General features: G+C 43.5%; 3 protein-coding genes across 3 annotated transcripts; 1 reads left to right on the top strand and 2 right to left on the bottom strand.

Annotated features, from left to right (window-relative positions):
• Nucleotides 1-805: 805 nt before the first annotated feature.
• On the bottom strand, nucleotides 806-5,320 carry dhrs13b.2 (dehydrogenase/reductase (SDR family) member 13b.2). The gene is made up of 8 exons (XM_038693372.1): nucleotides 4,967-5,320; nucleotides 4,501-4,677; nucleotides 4,153-4,428; nucleotides 3,705-4,034; nucleotides 2,385-2,732; nucleotides 2,204-2,296; nucleotides 1,866-1,885; nucleotides 806-1,761 (listed from the first exon to the last, which is right to left on the bottom strand). Exons 1-8 carry the CDS (start codon nucleotides 5,016-5,018, stop codon nucleotides 1,747-1,749), a joined length of 1,311 nt encoding a protein of 436 aa, XP_038549300.1. The 5' UTR covers nucleotides 5,019-5,320; the 3' UTR covers nucleotides 806-1,746.
• A 448-nt stretch (nucleotides 5,321-5,768) lies between these two features.
• Nucleotides 5,769-13,281, top strand: gemin4 (gem (nuclear organelle) associated protein 4). The gene is made up of 6 exons (XM_038693363.1): nucleotides 5,769-5,790; nucleotides 6,518-8,575; nucleotides 10,037-10,193; nucleotides 10,342-10,612; nucleotides 11,599-12,333; nucleotides 12,905-13,281. The coding sequence occupies exons 1-6, from the start codon at nucleotides 5,769-5,771 to the stop codon at nucleotides 13,124-13,126; spliced, it is 3,465 nt and encodes a 1,154-aa protein (XP_038549291.1). The 3' UTR covers nucleotides 13,127-13,281.
• Nucleotides 13,282-13,469: 188 nt separating this feature from the next.
• On the bottom strand, nucleotides 13,470-17,414 carry LOC119882952 (TLC domain-containing protein 3A-like). The gene is made up of 5 exons (XM_038693373.1): nucleotides 16,670-17,414; nucleotides 16,094-16,177; nucleotides 15,682-15,901; nucleotides 15,462-15,557; nucleotides 13,470-14,376 (listed from the first exon to the last, which is right to left on the bottom strand). Exons 1-5 carry the CDS (start codon nucleotides 16,789-16,791, stop codon nucleotides 14,116-14,118), a joined length of 783 nt encoding a protein of 260 aa, XP_038549301.1. The 5' UTR covers nucleotides 16,792-17,414; the 3' UTR covers nucleotides 13,470-14,115.
• Between the last annotated feature and the right edge of the window lie 57 nt (nucleotides 17,415-17,471).

The raw sequence follows: 17,471 nt of genomic DNA, 5'->3' as shown, positions 1-17,471 counted from the left end.
AGAATCAGGCTTAAGAACATGCTAAAGAACCAATATAGGATTGAGAAAGTTATTTGTTGGCATAGCCAATCTGACACAAGGGTTTCATTTCCCCTTATTGTTTGTCCTTTAAAACATCAGTTTTCTGCGCTACATTACTGTGCAAACACATTATTTGAATTAATAAGTAGGAGTATGGAAGAAATGATTCTACCAGTAGCAGCTAACTGTGTTCTTATTTTACCCTTGAAGACTGCAAAATACAGAAAAAAGCTGTGCAGAAATGAAAATGTTATTAAAAGCATGTCTAAGAAGGTGTGTGCTCACCTCTGCAGCCATCCAGGATGTACTCTAAACAAAGTTAACCTCTGGATCTCTCTCACATTTATGAGCATTCATGCCAGTTTAATAGATAACTTTCATTATTTAACTTTGTGAGGAAAACTGAAGGATTGTTTAACTTAATGCTGGGGTGGGCAATTTATTTGAGAGGCATTTTTTGTTGTAGTTTTTGAAATTGTCTTTACCTTCGGACAGCAATCAATAAATCAAATGCTCTGACACAGTGGCAGTCGCAGGATAAGCTGGCCCACCTGTCTACCTGGTCGCGCTCTGCCCGTGCACTCTCAGTGCATGAACTTATGTTTTTGTGGAGTGGCTCCTGAAGGGAGGGGGTGGATACTTTCAAAATCTAGCCGACTCTTGCTAGTTTTTCCAAACGTTGCCTACTCCAGCTTTAGGTCCAAAATTTCACTTTAAGCTGTTTTTATAAAATCTGGCTGATAAATATTCTAGAGGAAAGGACATTTCAGACAATCAAAGACAATTTTCTTACTCCAGGAACTTTTAATATTCACTCACATGTTGCCAAAAATAATGTAAAAAACGTTCTGAAATCAATGTACTACAATTACTTTAATATATTGTATTAAATTATTTAAACTATTTAAACATTAATTTAAATCCATTATTGCAACACCTTCCAGGTATTTTACTTATTGTTATCCTTGTAATTACAAATCACAAATCAGCAAATCAGCAAGTTTTCTCACATTGTAAGGCTAACTGCAGCCATTTTTTAATAAAGGTTCAGTGTGTCTCACCAACACACATCGTGTGTATCACAGAGGTCTAATAAACCTGCTGAATGCATCTACTTCTGCATAAAACATTTGCAAAGCCAATTTTTAAATCTATTTTCAATGGTCAATTCTTTACAGTCAATGTTTACTAGCTAGCGGTCTTCTTCTTCACTGCTTTTGTTGGAGCATTGCTTTGCTTCTTTGCACAGTAACGCACCACGTGTGCATGTGCATCACCATGCCCGGCGGGGTGCCGTCAAGTCGGACACAGTCTACCTGCGTGAGCTTACTGGGAGCAGAGATCAATGACCGATCTCGCGTCATTTGCAAAGAAAAATACCTTATGTTAAGCCCAGCATGCATCACGCACCTAAAACTGTGGCGCACTCGTAAATGCATTGCTCCACAGCGCCACTAGTGGTCAAAAACTGGATAGGGTGTCTTTAAACTGTGATTGCTGTTTGCTGAGAGACATTCACTTCAAGTTCAAGTTTGTAGCATGAGCAAAATCTAAGCAAAGTAAGTGCAACATAGAAAACATCAGTTTCATGGAAACCCAAATTCACCTCAAAAAACAAACAAGAATCAAACGTCCGAGGCATTCTAAAATAAAAGCGCAGCAGGGAGGAGACACGTCTGACTTCACTGGCGGTTTGAGTTGGTGTGCTCAGTCTTCCAAGGCTGCTCAGTATGGTTTCTTCTGCTCAGAAGATACAAATACACACACAGATCATATTGTTTGGCATTGATGAATCAAAACAGCTCTGATAAAGGGAACAATAAAAATGATGTGTTTAATCTTACCGCCGCTGATTTTTTTCTTGCTGTGGAGAAAATAAATGATAATCAATCTCTCAGTTATCAACACTTCACATGTCAAAATGATATGAACACAGTGGTTAGTGATGATTTAGCGTTGACTGTAATTTGCCTGCACTATACATAACATGATTGCAGTGATGAGAGTCATACCTCTAATTAACCCTTCTTTTACATTCTTTCACAATCTGTTTGTGTGTAATGTGTTTAAGTCAAACTCAATCAAATGAAACTATTTGTCATTATGACAGACGCTTGGACTCAGAGACTCCTCACACCGATGATGTTCACATATCCTTTTATCAGCCTGTTTGTACGCTCACCTGCGTACAGGTAGGGCAGCATCAAATACAGGATGGCCACCAGTATGACCACAATGAAGCCAACAGTGAAGGCGAACATCCAGCTGCTTGGCTCTGAGCAGAGAAAACAGACATGACACTGGGCGTCAGATATGTTCCTCTGCTGCCACTGTGTGGTGGCTCACTGAACTAGTCCGCTCACCTTCAACAGTCAGGATGAAGCTCTTTCTAATGGGCACTCTCAGGGACTGATGGGAGACGCTGCATGTAAACTGTCTCCCCGAGGCCCTGAGCGAAGCCTTGAGGTAGAAGAAAGCGGACAGCGAGAAGGTCTTGTCCTGGTTGTGTTTGTGGCTGGACAGCAGAACGTTCTCCAGCACCTTGGGGAGAGGAGCGCCCACCCTCTGGCCTGACACCGCCGGGTCCTGCTCGTACCAAACTATCTCCACATCCAGGGGGTAGTAACTCTCTGCCTCACAGATAACCTTCTGCTCGCCGTCCTCCTGCAGTGTGAGAGTGGGTCCAACGTTGAGGGAGACACGGGGAGGCTCTGAGGAGAGGTGAGAGTCAATTAAATAAAAAGGTGTCAGCAAGAGGTTTCTGTTACGATAGTGGTTTCTCACATTTTATAGACCAATTGATTAATCAGTCAATACAAAGAAAATCTGAGAGACAAACTGATAATGAAAATATGGGTAGTTGCAGCCTTACACTGTATGTGAATGTATAGAAGTCACAAAGTTCGGCCTGGGTAAAGTTAATTAATTAGAGCAAAATGGTAAAAGTAAAGCTCTATTATACAACTATTATTTGCTTTCTTGCTTCTGCAGTTAGATGAGAAGATTGATGCCAAAGCCAAAACCAAAGCTGTCTTCTAAAGTCATTTTGCCAACTGTCCAACTGCAATCTCTGCGGTCTAAAAACTGGTACAGCGTTCGCGCCTCTCTGTCCTGCTGTTATTGCCGCCATGTCTGTACTAACCACGACCCCTCCACTTGTCCAAGCACTCGCCTCTTTTGTTGAGCTGTGACGTTTTTTTATTAACCTCCCCCCGAATCAGGTTAGCTGTTTGCCCTTGTTTTCAGTCTTTGCGCTAAGCTAACCATCTACCGGTGTTGTAGTTTCAAATGTGCTGTACAGACATGAGCGTGGTGTCAATTTCATCATCTAAACTTTTGGCATGAAAGCGAATAAGTGTATTTCACAAATATAAAAGATGCCTATTTTGATCTTCTACTACTACAATTAGCAGTGGTGTAGCAGGATCACCACTGACACAAGCAATGTTTTGGACCATAGGGAAAAAAGACAAGGTTCACTTTGGAGAGAGCGTCATGGAGAGGTCAAACACTGCAGGGCAACTGAGCAAACGCCATCCACTGATGAAGCCCGTGACATGCTGTTAAAAGCTCCAAAAAAGGCTATTAAGTGAACCAAGCAAGTTTTCTTTAAACAGAAGATCCCCAAATATCAATCTAGCCTGACATTTGACACCAGGATCCTCTCTCAGATTATTCCTCACCTTCGATATGCAGACTTATATCCAGACTGACGAACAGCGGATTCACTGACACCGAACAGATGTACGAGCCTTCACTGCTCATCTTGGTGAAGGGCAGGGTATAGGAAGCGTCCCCGCCTGCGAGGCTCTTCAGCCCAACGCCAGTCCCCTGCGTCTTCCCTGAGCGGCTGGTATGACTGAAGAGTTGGATTCTCTCTCCGCGATGTTGCCAGTGCCACTCCACAGTGATGTTTGGGCCTTTGTGGTCAATGGCAAACTGGCAGTGGAGCTTTTGTTGGGACCCCAAGCCCGCTTTCACTGATGGAGTTTGGGTTTTAATGACCATGGTAGCTATGGAATGACAGAGGCACACATTTAGAGACACATTTTAGTTCTAAGATGTGAACACAGACAAGACTAAGATGTGGGACTTACACAAGTAACAAATAAATACAGACTTGAGTGTTACCTATTGTGGTGAGTATCTCTCTGTCCCCGATAGCAGACCAGCTGCGGTAGTCCTGCTGTCCTGAGGGGGGTTGGTCAGATGGGTGTCTTAGGAAGCCTGTGACTGTGAACAGGCCCTTGGTGTGTTTGAGGGTGCAGCTGAACCAGCGGTTGTACTCCTGGGCCGCCTGGACCGGCCAGCGGACATGGATGCCTGCTGTACTGTATCTACGCAGCCCGCACTCCAACTGCTCTGCCTCAGCTCCCTCTATGTACCGCCGCAGGTCCAACTTGGACCCTAGAACAGAACAGAAGACAATAGAAAAACAATAGTTTTCAGTCCGTTACTCCTTTGGGCTACAGGTCTTACCCGTGACCAGGAAAGTGATGGCATGTGGGTTAACCGGGGCGTCTCCTTGTTGACCAAACTGCAGCATAGCCTCTCTGTGGATGAGCTGAGTCTCGGTGTGGCCCTCATTATTCACAAACACATGTTCATCAGTGAACTCACAGGGCAGCCATGGTATCTGATGGACACACTGCACACCTGAGACAGAGAGACACTGAGTGAAGCAGTACTGTCAGGTAACAAAGAGTATGCTATAGTACAGTATATTACAGCAGGCTACAGTGTGGTATAGTTTACTGTTAGTACAGTGTTGTATGCTATAGTATAGTATATTAGAGTACAGTGTGGTATAGTTTACTGTTAGTACAGTGTTGTATGCTATAGTATAGTAAAACAGTGTAGTAGTCATTTCATTCATGTTATGTTAATCCACTTAGAAGCTCCAAAAACGCCACCATCTGTGACAAAGCTGAAGACGATAACTTACCTGCACACAGAAACAAGTAAATAAGTAACTTTAATATTAACGTTAGCTCCATGATTAGTATTTAGCAGAAGTCGCTCTCTGTTGCTCGAGGACCACACGGAGTTGTTCACAGTTTGGAGGGGGGATACTTTCACTTTCCTTTCACGGGGAAAGAAAGCTTGCTGTACCTCTCCCGTCACGTGTTATTAGGCAGATTACATTTCACTGAGAAAGCATTTAAACATGTGTACAACGTATGTGACGAATATGCAATATTTTAAATGACGCACGAGTGTCGGTGTCCTAAAAACTGTGTAGGCTAATTTAGCCGTTCGTGCGCTATCGGCTGCGTTCAGTGTGTGTACGAGTGTATGCAGTGTTGAAACATGAAACCAGGAAAGCAAAGACAAAGCACACATTTCCTTATAGCAGCACCGAAAACATTGAGTGAAAATTCATCATGAGGTGAAAATAATTTAATGTAACGAAGGGTTTCGTTTTTACGAAACGTGCAGTACTGACCTGGTCCTGCGGTGGCGCTGTGAGGAGCTTTCTGACAGCAGCGGGTCCCTCTTGTCTCTCTGACACAGCGGAAGCGCTCTTTACAAAACTGTTGACATGCTGCTGAAAAACGCGTGAAAAGCGTTATCATGTTGGCAGATTTGTTCTGTTTGACAGGCTACATTGCGGGATTTTGTACAGTACTCGTGATTTAGTGCACTTGGTGGACTATTTTGACCAGACACGCTCATGAATGTGAATTTAAATCTGACTAAAATTAGCTGATCCTACCTGCATGTAGCTGACGTTACGTCCAGCAGCTATGGCACTGGTGCTGAACAAAGGTAACGTTACCTTTATATACAGTTAATAAAACTCAGTTCGTAAACGCGTCTCCCTATATAGGACCCTATATTTAATTTAAAATGTTTTATTTTTAAGCTGCAATTGTGTAACTAAGCAGCTAATTAAGTTATCCCCATGGTTTACTAATCTAGTAGTTAGTTAATTCGCGAAACATAACTTAAATGCAAAACTTAAGAGTTATATAATATACTAACTTAAGAGTTATATATATACTGTAAGAGTTAACAATAGTTGTTATATGATATTGTTCTCTTCTGCTTTGTAAATTAGTCCTATCCCGAATTGTAAAATGGCTAACTAATATCTAATACATAAGTTAGCGGCCAGAATAAGCTTTTCAGTCATTTTACAAGAAGTAAATACTCTGATTTCAGCTTCTTTTATCTGAGGATTTGCTTTCATTCCTGTTCTTATTTAAGGACTATAACGTTACAATATTATCTATTATGATGCCACTTTAGGCTCTGGGAAATTAAAACAGGCATTTCTCACTATTGTATGACATTAACAGATAACACTGCTAGACAATCACCTGCTAACTCATTGATAATGGTAAAGTGTCAGTGGCTTAGTAGTTGTGTTAACACTCCTGACTCGAGGTGTGGAATTGGTTAGTTGGCGGTGCATTCCTGTTCTTGTGTGTTGTTTCTTTGAATGAATGAAATATTGCTTTGCTTTCCTTAGTTTGCTCTCATGTGCTTTCAGATTCGGCCGTTCTTCAGGGTGCGTTCCTCCTGGCTGATAAGCTGTGTCTCCCCTCATCGCTGTCCTCCCTTCAGAAAGCGGACTGGAGCAGGGTGGGACGTCCTGTCCTGGAGGCAGTCAGAGAAGTCTGTGGACAAGATGAAGTCAGTGCGTCCACAACGGCTGTCACCTGGACAAAGAAATTAGTTTGTGCTGTGTGGCTCAAGGTGTTGTGTAGGGAGTATGGAGAAGACGTGGAGATGGCCTGGAGGGAGAACCCTTTCTTCCCCCTTCAGAACGGCCTCCCGGAGGTCAACCATGTTGTCCTGCTGGAAGTGGTGAGGTCGATGGCAGCTGCTCAGGCATTTGCCCATTTCCTCTTGTATCTTCCTCAGTCTCAGATCTGTACTGAGCTCGAAAGGCTAGTGCAACACGTGAGGAGCAGCCCTACTAGAGAGGACGATGTCCGACTTTTTCTGGAGGTGTGGTGGGAGCTGTGGAAAGGCCCAGATGAGCAGAAAGCAGGAGGAGATGATAGCATTGAAGTGATGTTCGCTAGACAGTTTGCTCGTCTCTCCCCCAAGTCTTCCGGTCTGACCCCTCAGGCTGCCAAGAGGTTAAAGTTAGACACGTCAGATCTACCAGGATCATCGCCAGCCTCTGATGTCCTCCACATTGTCCTTCATGCACTTAAAGACATAAAAGATCACATATCTACAGCAGATCTTTGTCTCCAGGCCCTCTCCATTTCTCTTGATGCTGTTCACACAGCCTTCCTGATAGACCAAGCCGTTGTACTTTCAACCGAAGAGAAGATGCACATCTTGTCTAAAGTCGTCAGCATCAGAGAAAAGAATGATGAGAAACTGAGCCCTGAACTTATTCGGGAGGCTCAGAGAGACCTACGTGCTTCTCTAACACCCTCTAAGTTTCACCCCAGCAGGGTGAAGCTCGGTGAAGCCATGAATATTATAACAGAACTTGTGCAGTTTTGGCAAAACAGTGGGTTCCTGAAAGTGTCCTGTAGCTCCAATCCTAGCTACTCTGCATTCAAACTACAACAAAGTCTCCAGAGAGTCCTGACAGCTCTACAGAAAGTGCCTGAAACCATGACTGACATGGATGATCAAGAGACTGAGAAGAATGTACTCGGAGGTTTGCTGGAGTCACTGGCTTTCCCTGCTCTAGAGAGCACCCCCGAGGTGAACGCGAGGGTCGCCGCGATCATCATCAGCCACCGCCTGGACGACTATCAGAACTTTGCGGTGTTATTTGCCGGCGAGAAGACCTGGTCTGCCTGGGATGAGCGCTGGGTGGACTGCCTGCAGAAGAACCAGGTAGTTTTCCAGCAGTGCGACACACTGATCAAGCTGACCTCCACCCTCATGAGGAAACTCCACAGTGGGAGTGCGAACGTAAACCAGTGCAGGAGGCTGATGAAAGTCATTGCGGACATGTTCTCTGCGCTCTCCTTAAAAGACAAGAACACGGCGTTGGCTGCCATGTTGAGACTCTCCAGCAAGGGGTTCTTCGGGTGTTCCGTCCCCTCTGCCGTGACTGACGGGTTTGAGCAGGAGCTCAACATGGCCTTCAACTGCATCATCCAAGGAGGGGGTGGAGCGCCGGCAGCGGCGTCTCAGGGCAACCTGAACACAGCCGTCTCTTTAGTAGCAAGAGTTGCGTTTCAGAACCCAGAGGCTGCTCTGCGGTCTTGTTGTCATTCAGCTATTTTCAATAAAGGTGCTTTCTCTCTCATGGCTAAGATCCTGCAGCAGCTGCCTGGACTCAGAGGACGGAGGGAAAGTGAAACTCAAAGGGATGAGGAAGAAAGACAAGAGGCTGGGGGAGATATAGATGAAGGAAAGGGTGCTCTGAGTGGTAGCGGCCTCCTCTGCAGGTGTCTCCAGGAGATGATCAACACCAAGTCACTGTCAGCCAATGAAAAAGAGCAGTTCCTCAAATATCTGGGTCTGCTGATGATGCCTGTCATGACAGGTGACGGAGAAGAAAGGATGCAAAGCTTTCTGCCACCTGAGGAGGTCGTGAACGTCTTCGTCCTGCCTAACCTCTCCACTGTGGGTGAGTGTCCTAAAACTGCAAATTTATCTTGTCCCAAGCTTAATTGTAAGTTTACCAATCTTCTCTCTTTAAAAACTGCACATACGTAACTATAAATGGAATTTTAATGAGGCAGCCAGACCATTATGATGGTTGGTATCAACGATATAAATAAAAAAGAGAATACTCCCGATCATAGCTCACTATTTTTAAAATGGCTATCATCCGCTTCTTCCAAGATGTATCAGCCATGGTTTGACATAATCTTGACTCCACTCTCTAGCGTTTTCTGACTCTTCAACCGCATCTCGCATCACTTCATGAACAAATGAAGTTTGCTCAGTTGTCTTGGAGGTTGGTTTAAAGCAAGGAGAACAGATTAATTGCTCTGTAGACGGAAACCATCGTAAAGTGGTTTAAACCTACCTCCAGGACACTTGACCAAACTCAATTTTCTGATGTGAAGTGTGGTTAAAAGTCTCTAAAATGCCCGCAGTGGCATTTTGCCTTGAGGGTCCTGCCCCCCCAGTTTTAGAACTACTGAGGTAGACTAATAACGATTCACATACGTTTGAAGGTGTCTCTAGCTTTGTCTGCTGAGAACACAGAAACGTTTATGTTTACGCTGCAAAATGTGTTGCTTGCATATCTTAGTCAGTTATTTAATAATACATTTTATTTCTCGTTTTTTTTCCTGCACCGACTCCTGAGGGAGACATCTGGCATTTTGAGATAATTGGCAACGGCTGATACCTGCGCTCACAATATATCATCCTTAATGACAGGAGATCTAATCTAACACCATTAGTAGACCAATTTATTTTTCTATTTCATTAATCAATTAAAATGTGTTATTGTCCCAAGAAAGATTCTTCCTTGAAGACAATAAAGTTTATCTCATCTCATCTCTCATCTAAAACAACACGCTACTGGCTAAGATTAGCATGTAAATTAGATTGGAGCTTTACATGACGTTTCTTTGTCTTGTTATTGGCATTATATATCGGCCATCAGCCTTCCTGCTCTCTCAATATCGCCATCAGCCTGGACCAACACTGTGACTCTTTATCTGCTAAATGCTCCACTGTGTTCACCAGCTAGTCGCCACCTTTGTCTATTTGCTGCCTTTGTGTTGGGCAAGTAGTGTACAGTGGAGGGTGGTTTTTTATTTTTTCTCCTGAAACCAGCGGGTGAGAGTGAACCAGAACAGTAGAGTTGTGGGCTGTAAAAATAAAACAATGAGCTGAAAAATGTAAAAATTCTCTGTGGAGCTTCAGAGTCTGCGATATTCATTTTGCAGGTTTGTCACTATAAGCATCACCTTTCACATTGTCTGTGGTTATTTAATCTGTTGCTAATGTAAAAATGATTGACTGGGGCAGCTTTAAGGATTACTTATCCAAAGTGTTTGTTTACGTTATGTGTTTATGTAAAGAAAATCCTTTTGAGCTGCTCCAACCTGCTTCTTTGCATTCCCTCCAGGTCAGAGCTGCTTTGATACAGAGCTGAGTCTGCAGCTTCTCCACATTGCTTTGTCTGCGGACGTCCAGGAACAAGCCTCGTCTCCTCACTGGGTGTTGGACTGCTCCCCCTTTCCCCTGCTCTACGTCCTGGCCCAGCTGCAGAGCCAGACTCTCAGGTTTGTGTTCTTATGGCCTTCACTCTAGATCCACATACCTCCTCTTATTCCACTGTTTTATTCCTGAACTGTTCACCTCTTTAAGTGAGAACTGTAACAGAACCAAAATCAAACCTGCCTTTGATTTCAACACTCTGATCTCTGCCAGGTGTTGGGAGCAGCCACCAGAGGGCACCTTTCACCACTTGTCCATGGACACCAAGGAGCTGCTGGAGTCGGTGCTGACCACATTGGGGCAGCTGGTGGGTGCAGAGGTGGCGGCGGCCCCCAGCAGCTGGTCCAGAGCTCTGTTCTGGCTCTACAACAAGATGGAGGAACTGGACTGGACCGTTCGTTTCCACCTGAAGCCCGTTTGGGGGGAACACTTTAAAAACGAGGTTCCCACGTCTCTGCTTACTGTGTGTGATCTACCTGAGCAGGTAAGAACTCTGTTATCACAGCCTGGGCTTCGACACCGTACCTTTTTTTTTTTTAACAGAAAGCATGTGCTAAGAAATGAGACGTTACCAGGCAGGATGAAGGATGCTACTTGCTGCAGCATATGAATCCAGTGTGTGGTGGAGCTTGACCCATACTTGGGATTGAAAGTCAGCACACCTCTCCCTGCTATGACCGTGCTTTTTTCACTGTCTTTTTTGGAAGTGCAGTGCTAAATTGCTGGATTCCTCCTCTAAGCACATGATGATCACCAACTAAACAAATCCTACAACCTCTATAAAAAAGCTGCAACTACTATTCACGTCTCCATCAACCTCCACTAAGCTGCTCCTACTTTCAGTAGTTTATTTTTAGGGAAGACTGAAGTGTGTACTCTGTTCCCCACAGTTGACATTTTGTAATGACGGTGTCTAATTTTAAACTCCAAAATCTTGTCTTTATTATTCATTGAGAACTGAACTATATTTGAGCCTGGACATCTCATTTAAACTTGCATCTAAAGTGGAGAAAATAACAGGTTTGGTTTCCACAATGGGTGCAATTTGTTTAGATATCATTGGGGAAATCCAGTGATCATAAATGAATTGATTATTGACTAGAAGCCTGTGGGATTGTCTTTATTGTCTTTATCTTTGTCAGTTGCTACTTTTGTCCACAGTAACTGTCCGTTAAAGCTACTGGGACTTTCAAAGAGGGATGTTTCTGTATGTTTAACTGTGTGTATGTTCTGCGCATGCTTTGGGGAAGGAGCCCTGGAGTAATGTTCATGTAAAACTTGCCAACTCTCAACCTCTGGTCACCAGCAGGTCCGAATGTGGACACATCATTTATTGAGGTTTGACAAAGTGACAAAAGTTTGTCAGTTTTGTTACTGACAAGTCAGAAGGAGGATTGCATCATTGGTGTATCCCTGCTAATCTGTCTTTGTTCGTATCTTCTCTGGTCCCGTCTCTCCCCCCCTCTGTAGGAGTGGTCAGGTTTGGACCTGCCTCAGTATGGCCAGGGCACGGGTCTTTTGGCCTGGATGGAGTGCTGCTCTGTATCAGACTCCCTACAGTCCACCATGTTGTCCCGTCTCTCTCTGGACCAGCGCAAGCCCGACCACGTCAACATGTTCAGCAAAGGCCTGCTGGTGGCTCTGACCCAGACCCTGCCCTGCTGCTCCGTCTCCCAGTGGACCAGACTGCTGAGAGTCCTGCGGGAGCTGATCTCCTCAGGTCGCCTCCATGTTCCCTTCTCGCTCGAGTACGTGGACTATCTGCCACTCCTGGATCTTAGGAGGTTTTCGTGTGAGCTCCGCCTGTCTGTCCTCCTGCTTCGAGTCCTTCAGCTGCTCTGCGGGTCCAGCTGCTCCCACTGGCTGTCAGCGGACGGCTGGGCGCACGTTGGCAGGTTATACGCCCACGCTGTGAGGGAGATGATAAACTCAGTAAGAGCCAAGCTTCCTCTTCCTTCATCTGGCGCTTTGACGGCCTCTGCTTCAACGCCTCCTAAAACGCCAGCATCTAAAGACTCCAGTTCATCCTGCACTTCAATCAAAACTCCTAAAATGTCCAAAGCCTCTCTGAAAGACGTTACACAAGCAGAAGGTTCTCCTCTGAACTCCAAAGAGTCCCAAATGGAGGTGGAGGTGGAGATGGTTCCCAGCCAGGAAGTCCTTTTTGTACTCAGCCAGCTCTTCTGCCATGTTCAGCACATCCAGGTTTGAATTTTATAGTACAGCTGACAGGATTATTATATTGACATTGAAATTAAGCGGTTGCAACTTAGATCGTTGAAGACATTTCCACCTTCACAATGCCAGTTTTACACTGAAGGTAGAGACAACAACAGTGCGTAGCTAAAGATCATGGAGTTAGGGTTGTTATAGATAACACAAAGATGAACAAACAAACAAATATAATTATAATAAGTTGTTTGCCTGCAACTTGTCTGCTACTATCTCTTACATATTAGAGATGAACTAACTGGAGTATTGAAAGGCCAAATAGCATTTTTGACATTCAGTAAGGATTTAAGATGCCAGTAGTAGTGATAGGCCGAATAATCGGTGTGGCATCATCTGGACACATCTGCAGGCAGCCATGTCAGTGTGGCTGCTGTGGAACGACAGCATGAGTAAATATCGACATCAGCATTTGAAAACCCCGTATCAGCCAACCACGAGCCAGTCGATTTATATTTTGAAGGCAAAAAGTTCCATTCAGTAAATTAGAATAGCCTCCTCTCCTGTGTTCATTTTCCTAAATCTGGATTAAATGTCCCTCTCCCAGGTGATGATGCCAGGAGGCCAGTGTGAACCGTTGTTCCTGTCCAGTCTGGAGATCCTCAGCCACTACGAGGCAATCATGGCCGCTTTCCCTGGCAGCAGCAGCCCGCTGGAGAGCGACAACACCCGCCACTTCTTCTCCACCATCACAGACAACCTGGACAACCAGGAGATGAAGGCTGTACTGCGTCAGAAGATCGCTCAGCTCGTGTCATCGGCAGCTTAAGATGCACCGATTTTTCTTTAATGTTTTCCATCAGGGCTCTTACATGGGTTTGCTGATAAAATAATTTCACTTGTCAATGTTGTACGCTGCACTTGGTTAAATCACAGAGTGATGCTGAGGAGTCTGAATAAAAAAAGCCTATATTCCACAGCAAATGTCTATAATGCTGCTTCAGTGATATTCATTCTGTTAGAGGTTCTTGAACAGGATGTGGTGGCTGAGATAGTTTGCTCATTTCAACTAGAGAATAAATGTGCAGTATAATTACAAATGTATGTACTGTGCACTGCGTATTCCCTCGCTATCATCATCAAACCCTTCAGGAACAAACCAATACTATCAATACATAATTAAATCAATTTATTGAGTTTTGTCACATAGCAACAGCAAAATTGACATTATGATGATGTAGTGCACGACAAACACTGAACTCAGCCGTCTATGATCATTTATTAGGGGCACAGTTAAGGGGGGGGGAGAGAAACGAGTGATTTAACAAAGATAAATTTGACTGTTTAAGAAATTCAGACTATTTTGAAAATACAGTATGATTCATAGAATTCAGAGGAAAAGTGTTTTGAGGATACAGTCAATATTTCAAGTCACAGCATTTGAAAAATAAGTCATGTAATTGGAATTAAGGACAAGTAATGTTTCAATTAAAAGTTGAAAATTTACAGAAGAAATCAAAATTAAGAAACAGTAATATTTTGACAAAGTTAACACATTTACAAGAAAGCAGACGAGAGAAAAATGACACGTTACTTTATTTTGAAATGTTAGACCTTTCCCCCTCAAATTATTAATGCTGTTTAACTTTAAATGTACAACTTAATTCTAGAAATATTCAAACCTTTTCTCCTATTACTTATTCTTGAAACCTTGTATATTTTTAATAGTCTGTCGTATCTTTATTCTTAGTGGAAACCCAGCGGTTTTATAATCAGGTGGACTCAGCATGTCCTCTGCTTGTCTTTGCTTCAGTCCCCCTACCCTCTCTTCTGTCGCATGTAGAGTCTGTTCGCTTTCCTCAGCAGCAAAATAAACCAGTAGATCTGTGGAGCCAGGATCACCAGGTTACCCACGTTGCACTGCAGAGGCAGGTGGAAGGGCACTTTGTGCAGGGGAATCCCAAATTGCCTGCCGTACATCCAGTACATGAAGGGGAAGACCAGGATCCGACACATGAAGAAACTCAGGAGGACAATGATGCCGTTGATTCTGTGCAGCCTGGTGTTGTCAAGGCCCAGCTGGATATCCAGGAAGAAACAAGAGAAGGAAAGAATGTCAACAAGTAATTTTAAATATTTGTTTCACACACACACAGGTGTCAAAGTAAAAATATGACAACAAATGCTAAAGCAGATGTTTCCATGCAGGGTGCCAGGTCTCACTAAATGGTTTGAAGAGTATGAAAATGATGAGAATCATATTGTCTGATTTAACCTTCACAGTCACCAGATCTCAACCCAACAGAACATCTATGGGAGATTTTGGAGCCACTCCATGACCATTTCTTCTGGAAGATTTAAATATGCTGATAATTTAACTCTAAAAATTACAAATTACAATTAGAAATAATGCTGTTTACACTTATAATACATTAGTAGTGCCAATACTATATACAAATATAAAAGACAGGATCCACATTTGTACATGTGTTATTTTATGATCATGCTTATGTACTTTTATACTGAGCTTATAATTATACATTTAATTTTTAACATTTAAGTACTATTTGTAATGCAGGACATTTAATTTTAACAGAAAAGTGTCGCCCTGTGGTTTTGATTGCTACTAAGTAAACCATCTGAATTGCAAGGTATGGCTAATTTCCTGCATTTATAAACAGCACTTTTACCCAAAGCTCTTTACATGTGGCATCTCATTCATGCACACACGCTCACACACAGATGGCAGCGAGCTACCACAGAAGGTGCGGATCTGACCACCGGGAACAATTAAGTTGGGGTTAAGCGTCTTGCCCAAGGACGCTTGGGCATCAGGGTCGGGGGATCGAACCTTCGACCCTTTGATTAATGGACAACCTGCTTTTCCTCCTGTGTCACAGCTGCCAATTGTCCAAAATTCAGCTGGTGTTGAGTCTCTGATGGGAAATGTGCCCGCAGGAAATGACGCATAAAAATGTTAGTGTGAATTATTGCCACTGACTCCCCCAGCTGGTCGGACCTTCAAACATTCACTGTGGAACAGCTTTATGTTTCTAAATCTAATCCTAACGGTGTGAAATCACTGGCTAGCAGAGCTCTGACGGTCTTTGTGGGGAAATTAAGATGTAGAAACGCTTTATAGAGATGAGGTCCACAGGGTTTACCTGGATGAGAATCTTTCCTATAGACACGAAAGGAGTGCTGAACTCTGTGGTGAACAGGCAGCCGACGAAGAAATCACCCAGTCCTCTTCTGAAGAACTGCAAATCAGACACACTGCACAGTCAGCAGACTCAGTCAGCCCCTACCGGGCAGCCTTTACAGTATGTGTTTGTGTGTGTTCATACGACATATATAAACAAAGTGATTCCTCCCCGTACTCACCAGAGTGATGGGCGTGAAAATGAGCAGCAGCGTCATGTGATGGAGGACCAGCATCCAGTCCTTGCTGAGGAAAGCCTTCACTGTCTGAAGAGAGTGGCTGCTGTATGACCCGGAATGACCTCTGACCCTCTGAGTGTGGTAGTGGCTCAGATACATGGCATAGATGTCATGGGCCATATAGGGAGCTCCGAACAAAACAAAGCTATTGACCAGCCAGTGACTGTGCATGGTGAGACAACAAGGACTTTCACTGAATTAACATGAAATGACACTAAACTTGGGTTTTGGTGTTGTATTGCCACAAACGCTGCAGACACACAATGCGTTAACTGATTCTCTGACTTCACTACTGTCAGTTCACTGAGTGCTAATGTTCTTCATAGTGATGGAAAGTCATAAGTGAGTCTCTTACCTGTCAGTCATGGTGTCCCTGCAGGACGTCACAACTGTGACTCCAGCTGCTGTAGCCAAAGAGGCGTGGATGGCTGAGACCAGCCTGAAGAAACAGTCAGCAGAAACGACCTTTCGTTTTTTTTTGTCACTCACAAAAATAAAACTGAAACACATCCTTTAAACACACAAAACTTCTTTGAAATACATGCTCATTTATTTGCTGTCTTGCTTCTCGGCACCAGTGCATACAAGATACCTTCAGTAGCATACTGAACCATCTCAGTCAGAGCTTGAATGTGGTGTCTTAGACTGACATTATTACCCACATATGAGTAAAAAGAGTAAAATTGTAACTTTTCATACCGCTCATAACACTGCCCCAATGTCACGTTAACTTACTGTTAACTTATGATTATAAATTTACTGAAACGAGCCATTGGTTTATTATATGAGTGCCGAATTTAGCAGATCCTTCTATTTACTAATATAAAACAGCAAATAAATACACACAATATATGTAAATTGATAAACAAGCAAGACAACATTAAATTGCTGCAAGTCTTAAAGGAGTTCGGTGAGGTGAGGTGCTGCTGACCTTTCACTGACAGAAACCACGTCGGCATCACTCCAGTGTGTGAAAGTGTGTTTTAGTCCTTTCCTGAAGGTATAGAAGAGCCCTGGAAACACCGCAGCTCCACACGCCAGGGCACTTAGCATTATCTTAGCCAAACGCTTCCTGTAGCCGCTGTAGCCCGCCTTAATAATCAACTACTGATCAATAACGGGCTGAACAGCTCCAGTGTCAGAGGCTAACTGTAGCTAACAAACATAGACAGCTGTGTTAGCTTGTCCTCCGAGTTTCACTACTGTGTTGTGAACTTCCCTGTCACACGGAGGAGGATCATTTACAGAGCTATAATTGGCTGGAGGGGAGCCGCTTTTAGCCAATAGCAAGGTTTGACCTTAAATAACATTTTGTTTGTTTTCATATCGAGTTCACGCAGAAAATCGTTTTAGGTTGGAAGTAACGAAAAAACATTTACTCACGTTATTGTAGCATCGTTTTTTGTGTGTAAGAACATGTAGGCCTACTTGTTGAGTATTTTTAGAAATCAGTATCTTTATGTTGCCTGAAGAATTGTACTACTTAGTATCAGTTACAGGGTGACAACAGTAGCATATAGGAACAGAAGTGACATGAAACAGTAAGGAAGAAATGTGTGAAATCAGAAGCTGCTGGTGTGTCTGTGTCAGAGCTCCTGTCCAGACAGGGGACACTGAAATTCATGCTACTGTATGAAAAGTGCACAACTATGCAACAACATTAAGGATGATGCCTTATGGGTAATATTAGAATAACTACCTTAATTAATCACTGATTTAATGAACCACCTGGC

The sequence above is a fragment of the Micropterus salmoides genome, unplaced genomic scaffold (assembly GCF_014851395.1).
Source record: "Micropterus salmoides isolate LMB-PRFRI ecotype aquatic unplaced genomic scaffold, ASM1485139v1 Ms_hic_scaffold_3, whole genome shotgun sequence".
NCBI lineage: Eukaryota > Metazoa > Chordata > Actinopteri > Centrarchiformes > Centrarchidae > Micropterus > Micropterus salmoides.
Note: the sequence above shows the minus strand (reverse complement) of the source record. Positions and strands in the feature narration are given on the sequence as shown.

Excerpts from the sequence above, each read along its gene's own strand:
- dhrs13b.2 (XM_038693372.1), bottom strand. The coding sequence starts at position 5,018 with ATGGAGCTAACGTTAATATTAAAGTTACTTATTTACTTGTTTCTGTGT. Across the intron at positions 4,678-4,966 it reads TTACTTGTTTCTGTGTGCAG|GTGTGCAGTGTGTCCATCAG; the intron begins GTAAGTTATCGT and ends TCTCTGTCTCAG. Across the intron at positions 4,429-4,500 it reads CATCACTTTCCTGGTCACGG|GGTCCAAGTTGGACCTGCGG; the intron begins GTAAGACCTGTA and ends GTTCTGTTCTAG.
- gemin4 (XM_038693363.1), top strand. The coding sequence starts at position 5,769 with ATGGCACTGGTGCTGAACAAAG. Across the intron at positions 8,576-10,036 it reads GCCTAACCTCTCCACTGTGG|GTCAGAGCTGCTTTGATACA; the intron begins GTGAGTGTCCTA and ends CATTCCCTCCAG. Across the intron at positions 12,334-12,904 it reads GCCATGTTCAGCACATCCAG|GTGATGATGCCAGGAGGCCA; the intron begins GTTTGAATTTTA and ends TCCCTCTCCCAG.
- LOC119882952 (XM_038693373.1), bottom strand. The coding sequence starts at position 16,791 with ATGCTAAGTGCCCTGGCGTGTGGAGCTGCGGTGTTTCCAGGGCTCTTC. Across the intron at positions 16,178-16,669 it reads GTGGTTTCTGTCAGTGAAAG|GCTGGTCTCAGCCATCCACG; the intron begins GTCAGCAGCACC and ends CTGTTTCTTCAG. Across the intron at positions 14,377-15,461 it reads TAGGAAAGATTCTCATCCAG|CTGGGCCTTGACAACACCAG; the intron begins GTAAACCCTGTG and ends CTGGATATCCAG.